Source organism: Staurois parvus, unplaced genomic scaffold, assembly GCF_062004578.1.
Source record: "Staurois parvus isolate SC_StPar_1 unplaced genomic scaffold, SC_StPar_1.0 ptg000074l, whole genome shotgun sequence".
NCBI classification, from domain to species: Eukaryota; Metazoa; Chordata; class Amphibia; order Anura; family Ranidae; genus Staurois; species Staurois parvus.
Window position 1 is genome coordinate 757904 of NW_028317870.1, and position 7097 is coordinate 765000.

The 7097-nt window shown below is 44.2% G+C and overlaps 1 protein-coding gene across 1 annotated transcript in view; it reads left to right on the plus strand.

Annotated features, from left to right (window-relative positions):
- Positions 1-706: 706 nt before the first annotated feature.
- Positions 707-7097, plus strand: part of LOC149469321 (uncharacterized) — a 76717-nt gene continuing 70326 nt past the window's right edge. The window contains exon 1 of the mRNA XM_089669399.1: positions 707-1594. Within this exon, the coding sequence (XP_089525525.1) occupies positions 707-1594 (888 nt within the window). The remainder of the gene's footprint in view (positions 1595-7097) is intronic.

The window sequence follows — 7097 nt, forward strand, 5'->3', positions numbered from 1 at the left end:
CCCGGTGGCTTACTTTTCTAGGAAGCTCTCCCCCTCGGAAAGAAATTATGACATTGGGGATCGGGAATTGTTAGCCATTAAGGCAGCATTAGAGGAGTGGCGGTATCTATTAGAGGGAGCTCTACGCCCCATTTTGGTCTATACCGACCATAAGAACCTTGAGTATCTGAAGACAGCTAAACGCCTCCGACCACACCAGGCCAGATGGGCACTATTCTTTGCACGGTTCAACCTACACATTACATATCGTCCTGGGTCTAGAAACACAAAACCGGATGCTCTCTCCCGGATGTTTGAGGACCCTAGAGAAACACCCCAACCAGATACCATCTTACCAGTAGGTAGCTTCTTATTGCTTCAGTCCGAGCTTTTGTACAAATTACAGACTGCTTCCACCAGGGTTCCTGATCTACCTGGAACCTCAATACAGAGCAAGGAAGGTCTCTTGTGGAGGGGGGAACAGATCCTGGTACCCAAGGAAGCTCAGACCCTGGTTTTAGGCTATTGTCATGACCATCCATTGGCAGGGCACTTTGGGATACACAAGACTATAGAATTGGCACGACACACGTTTTAGTGGCCAAGTATAGCCAAAGATTGTGAAGCGTACGTTAGAACTTGCCCTACCTGTAACAGGAATAAATCCACCAGAGACAGGGCTTGGGGCCTGCTATGACCCTTACCAATACCTGACCGGCCCTGGAGCATGATCTCCATGGATTTTATCGTGGAACTGCCACCTTCGCAGGATCACACCGTTATTTTTGTGGTGGTGGACCGTCTCTCTAAGATGGCCTACTTCTTTCCCCTAGAGAAGACACCATCCGCTTCCGAGACGGCACGGGTCTTCATTAAGGAGATAGTGAGACTCCACAAAGTGCCAAAGAATATTGTTTCGGATCGGGGAGTTCAATTCACGTCCAAATTCTGGAAGGCTTTATGTGAGGGTTTGGAGATCAAATTGTCTTTTTCTTCAGCATATCACCCACAGTCTAACGGGCAGACAGAGTGGACCAATCAGACGCTCGAACAATATCTTAGATGTTACACGTCATTTCTGCAAGACGACTGGCTGACACTTCTGCCAATGGAGGAATTTGCATACAATAATGCAAACCATTCTGCCACCAATCAATCCCCGTTCTTCGCCAACTATAGGTTCCACCCTACTTTCCTGCCGGATCTGGTTCCAGAGAACTCAGTCCCAGCAGCCCAAGAGACCCTAAATTTCTTCTCAACCAATAATAAGTTATTACAGGAAACAATGGCTAGAGCCCAGGAAGAGAGAAAGAGGTTTTTTGACAGAAGGAGAAAAGGGGAATTGGTCATACACCCCAGGGATTGGGTTTGGTTGGCAACAACCAACCTGAAACTGGCATGCCCATCTAGGAAATTGGCACCCAAATTCGTGGGGCCTTTTCAAGTAGAACGTAAGGTCAATGAGGTGTCATATAAACTAGCACTTCCTGAATCTCTTAAGATACACCCCGTCTTCCATGTGTCGCTGTTGAAACCCGCAGTACCCGATCCTTTCTTAGATCGCCGATCTAGACCTCCTGAGGCCATAGACATCGATGGGGAAGAGGAATTCGAGGTAGAGGCAATTATTGACTACAGGAAAAGGGGTGGTCAAACACAATACCTCATTAAGTGGAAAGGCTATGGGCCAGAGGAGAATTCGTTGGAACCTGCTCAAAATGTCCATGCTCCCAGATTGTTGCAGGAATTCCTTCGCAACCAGCCTCAAAGGGGGGGGGCAATGTCAGGGACCCCAGATCTTTCCGAGATCGCGCACGGGTCTGCGCATGCGCGGTATGCCCGGCCTCACTGGCGTGCGAGCATAGGGACCTGGGCACCCGTGATGGCAGCGGCGGTCGCGCATGCACACTCACGATCGCGGACACGCAGGGCGCCCTATTTAAACAGGTCAGGTTTGTGCTCTAATTGCCGTATGGTCTTATCTGTATCCTGTGTTCCTGAATTAGATTGCTTGTTGCCGACCCTGCCTGACCTTGATTTGCTGACTGTCTCCTGCTCTGATCCCTGGCTTGCCTGACCATTCTCCTGTCTGATCCTGCACGTTTTGATCTCCTGTTACCGAACCCAGCTTGTGACCAGTTTATCCTTCTGTCTGCTGTTTTGTACCGTGCTGCCTCCACCGCTACCGACCCGGCCTGCCCGACCCTGCTCTTTCTACCTCCTTACATCAGGCTCTCACCTGCTATACACCTCTGGAAAGGCAGGTCCATAACAACGCTATTTACCTCCAATAAACCTGTATCCTCGGGCAACTCCACCAGATGTGCCCCATATTGCCTTTTTCTCCACATCCTCTCCAGCACAATGGGGAGCTTTCCCCTTGCTGCTTATGGGTTATACTGGATGTTAAATACCATCTCGCCAAGCATTTGTAGTTCATCTCTACTGTGCGCATGTTTATTACCTTGTGTGTTAGGTTAAAAATACCTTCCCTTTGCTGAGGATTGATTTTTTTTCCTAGTTCCCTTTCCCAGTTACTTAAATATCCAGGGGGCTCTACATCATCTAAATCCACAAGGATTTTATATATCCTAGAGGTGATGTGTTTTGGGCTTAATTCAGCATTCATTAGTTTTTCAAATGGGTTCATTTCTCCTACATCCCTAAATGGTTGTGGTAAATTTGCAATGAAATGAGACAACTGGTTATACTTCCATTCATCTATTCTAACAAACAAATCCTTATTCTTTTTCAAATTATGAAACGTGCATAATCTCCCCCCTTTTATGATATCTTTCAAGCGTGCGTTTTTATCCTTTATCCATCTTCCACTTATTTTAACATTTCCTGGTGCAAAAAAATCTGTTCCCACTAGTGGTATCAATAGTGAATTAAATTCCCATTTTTCCTTATTGTGTAATCTGTCCCATGTATCCAACACTATCCTAGTCAATTTACTTGTTTTTACATCTAATGTAAGAAACCCAAGAGGTATCCAAATATTTTTATCTAATTGTGATTTACTTAATTCCCTTTCTATCTTTACCCAACTTTTCCCTTTTGAATTAAAAAACCAATCACCCGTGACAAAATTACAGCTGTATAATACTTCTTTATATTTGGTAACCCCAGTCCTCCATTTGCTTTTACTCTGCATAACACTTTATAACTAATCCTAGGCCTCTTATTTGCCCATATGAACTTAGTAATCATCTTTCTAACTATTACAAAGAAAGTTCCCGGTAAAGATAGCGGGAGCATCTGAAACTTATACAAACTTTTTGGGAGTATCACCATCTTGACTAAATTAATTCTTCCAATCCATGGGGGCCCCCCCTTTTACTAGTCTTTTCAGCTCATCTTTTATTTCATTTATCAGGGGTATATAGTTTATTTGGTATATGCTTTTTACTGAAGTTGTTAATTTTATTCCAAGATATCCTATTTTGTTTTTCCTCCAGGAAAAAGGGAACACATTTTGTAACCTTTACTTTTCTGTGACTGCAAGATTAATATTTAGGATTTCCGATTTAAAACGGGTTTATCTTCAAGTTTAATACTCCTCCATATTGTTTTAGTTCTTTCATTAAGTTGGGCAAAGTTGTCCTATGGTTAGTCACGTAGAATAGCATGTCGTCTGCATAAGCAGCGACTTTGTGTTCCTTATCTCCTATTTTTAACCCTTTTATGTCATTACTTTTCCTGATCCTCTCCAACAGTGATTCTAATGACAACACAAACAACATGGGGGAGAGGGGGCAACCCTGCCCAGTTCCATTATTCATTCTGAAATTCTGGGATAAGGTTCCATTTATCTTTACCGCCGCTGATGGGTTCTTATATAATCCTTTTATCCAATTCATCATTTTAGTTCCCAGCCCCAATTTTTCAAGCGTGTCAAACATAAACCCCCAGTTGACCCTGTCAAATGCCTTTTCCGCATCAATCGACGACAAGATCGCAGGTGTTTTTTCCTTTTTAGCTTTTTGTACCAACATCAAAGATCTCAGACCATTGTCCCTCCCCTCTCTCCCTGGTATAAAACCCACCTGATCTAAATGCACCCATTCGGACATCAGATCCTTCAACCTTGCAGCCAGTACTTTTGCGTACAATTTGGTATCAACGTTTAGCAATGAAATCGGCCTATAGCTTGCACACTGAGAACTATCCTTTCCCCTCCTTCAAAATGAGGGTGATATAAGCTTTGAGGGATTCTTCCCTCATTTCTATTACCTCTCCTATCACATTCATATATTTACATATTTTGGGAACCAATATCTCTTAAAATTTTTTCAGGTATCTTACTGTATACCCATCTAGCCCGGGACTCTTACCCACTTTAGTATTTTTTAAAGTAACATTAATTTCCTTGGGGGTTATCGGCCTTTCAAGACTTTCTAGTTTTTCCTTTGGGAGCTCCACCTCATTTAAATAGTCCTGTATTCTTTTCTTCTCCTCCTCTTCACTTCCCCCATACTTATCCTTTCTTGCATTATAAAGTTCACTATAGTAATTATGAAACCTTCTAGCAATGTCAGATGTTTTAAAAAAATTCTCTCCCTTCCCATCACTAATTTTTTCAATAAAATTCCTCGCCTGTTTATTTCTGAGCCTTCTCATTAAATATTTTCCTGGTTTATTCCCACATTAATATCTTTTTTTAGCCATTCTATTAAATATCCTCCTAGAATCCTGTTCCATCAGTTCTTTCAACTCATCCCTTTTTTGTATTATCTTCTGATATTTATCCATCCCCTTTTCCTTTTTGTGAGTTTGTTCCAGTTTCTGCAGTTCTTCTATGGCCTGTCTGTCTTGTGGTAGGAGGTTTCCTGTATATCAGCGGTCACTAAATGATGGACCGCAATCCGAGAATGGCCCGAGTAGCACTCCCATCCGGACCGCCAGCCCACCAGACTGGAATGACCTGTCCGCTGTTCAGCAGGGCGGTCATCCCAGTAACCGATGACATCACGCATGTGCCCCGCCCCTTGCTGTATCTCCCAGCTCCTGCTCTTCTGCCTCCATCAGCAAGGATCCCTGCAAGCTCTTGCCTCCCGCTCCTGTCTGCCCTCAAGGTAGGGTGTGTTCTTTCTGGGGGACCTTGATGGGCACAATTATATTAAGGGGCACTGATGGGCATATTTAATGTTAACAGTAAATGTACCCATCAGCATTACTCTTTAAGGGGCACGCTGATAGGCACAACATAGAATGTGCCCATCAGAGTGCCCCTTAGCATAAAATGTGCCCATCAGAGTACCCCTTAATATAAATGTCCTCATCCGAGTGTCCCTTACATAAAATAAGCAGAATGCTGTTAGGCACATTTTATGCTAAGGGGCACTCTTGGCATCTTTTATGTTAAGGTGGCACTCTGATGGGCACATGTTATGTTAAGAGGGCACATATGGGCACATACTGTGAAAAGGGGCACTCTGATGGGTAATATGATGTAAAGGGTCACTCTGGGGAATTATTATTATTATTATTATTCAGGTTTTATATAGCGCCAACAGTTTGCTCAGTGCTTTACAATATTTAACGGGATACAATACAGTTCAATAACAAAAAGTGTTAGGAAGGCCCTGCTCCTTGGCGCTTACAAAGGTAATAACTGTGGGGGATGGACTGGTAGGAGGAATAGAAGATTCCATCATTAGCTGAGGGCAGGCTAGGCTTCCCTGGAGAGAGGTTTTCAGAGATCGCCTAAAAGTGAGCAGAGTAGGCGATAGACTGATAAATTTAGGTAGAGAGTTCCAGAGAATGGGGGAAGCTCTGGAGAAGTCCTGGAAATGTGCATGGGAGGAGGAGACAAGGGAGCTAGAGAGCAGGAGGTCGTGTGAGGAGCAGAAAGTATTGTTCGGGAGATATTTTAAGGTAGACAAATGAGGAGGGAGTTCCAATAGTCAAGGCGGGAGATAACCAGGGAGTGAATAAGTTGCTTAGTAGTTTCAGAGGTTAAGAACTGATGTATCTTGGAGATGTTGCGGAGGTGAAGTCTACAAGATTTGTACAGCGATTGGATTTGGGGCTGAAATGACAGATGGGAGTCTAGGATTACACCAACACCCTGGCATAAGGGAAGGGACTGATGGTTGTGTTATTGATCATGATGGAGAAGACAGGGGAGGGAGCATGGGCTGGAGGGAATAGTATGAGCTCAGTTTTGGAAAGATTGAGTTTGAGGAAGCGGAGTGACATCTATGCCGATATGTCACTTAGTAGGTTAGTAATGCGAGAGGAGACTGAAGAGGTGAGGAATAGAAAGATAGATTTGTGTCATCAGCATAGAGATGGCACTTAAAGCCATGGGAGTTTATCAATGACCAAGGGAGAAGGTGTAGATGGAGAAAAGAAGGGGTCCAAGGACAGAACCTTGAGGGACCTCTACAGAAAGAGGGAGTGGAGAGGAGGAGACAGTTAAAGGTAACGCTCAAGGAGCACTGCTATAGGTAGGAGGAGAACCAGGAGAGAGCAGAGTCTCGGAGGCCAAGAGAATGGAGTTTTTTGAGGAGGAGGGGATGGTCAACAGTATCAAAAGCCGCAGAGAGGTCAAGTAGTAAGAGTATAGAGTAGTGGCCATTGGTTTTAGCAGTTAGTAAATCATTAGTGAGTTTTAGTACGGCAGTTTCAGTGGAGTGTAGTGAGCGATAGCCAGACTGTAAAGGGTCAAGAAGGTTGTTGGCAGTGAGGTAGGAGCTCAGGAGATTGTAGACCAAGCTTTCTAAGAGTTTTGAGGTAAACGGGAGCAGGGAGATGGGTCTTAAGTTGTTCAGGTTGGTGGAGTCCAGGGAGGGCTTTTTAAGTATGGGAGTGATGTGCGCATGCTTTAGAGGGTTGGGGAAGTCACCATTAGAGAGATTGAAGATGTGATTTGAGGAGGCATAGGACAGAAGAAAAGGGAGACCGTAGTAGTTGTGAGGGGACAGGATCCAGGAGGCAGGTAGTGAGACAGGCTTCTAAGACAACTTTAGTGACCTCTTCAGTAGTAGCAAGGTCAAGAGAGGAAAGTGTTGGGGGAGGTTTAGTATAAGGTATGCTAAGTGGGATGGATGTCTGTGCAGTGGAGATGCCCCTACGAATTGCATAAATCTTGTTTTTGAAATGGTTTGCAA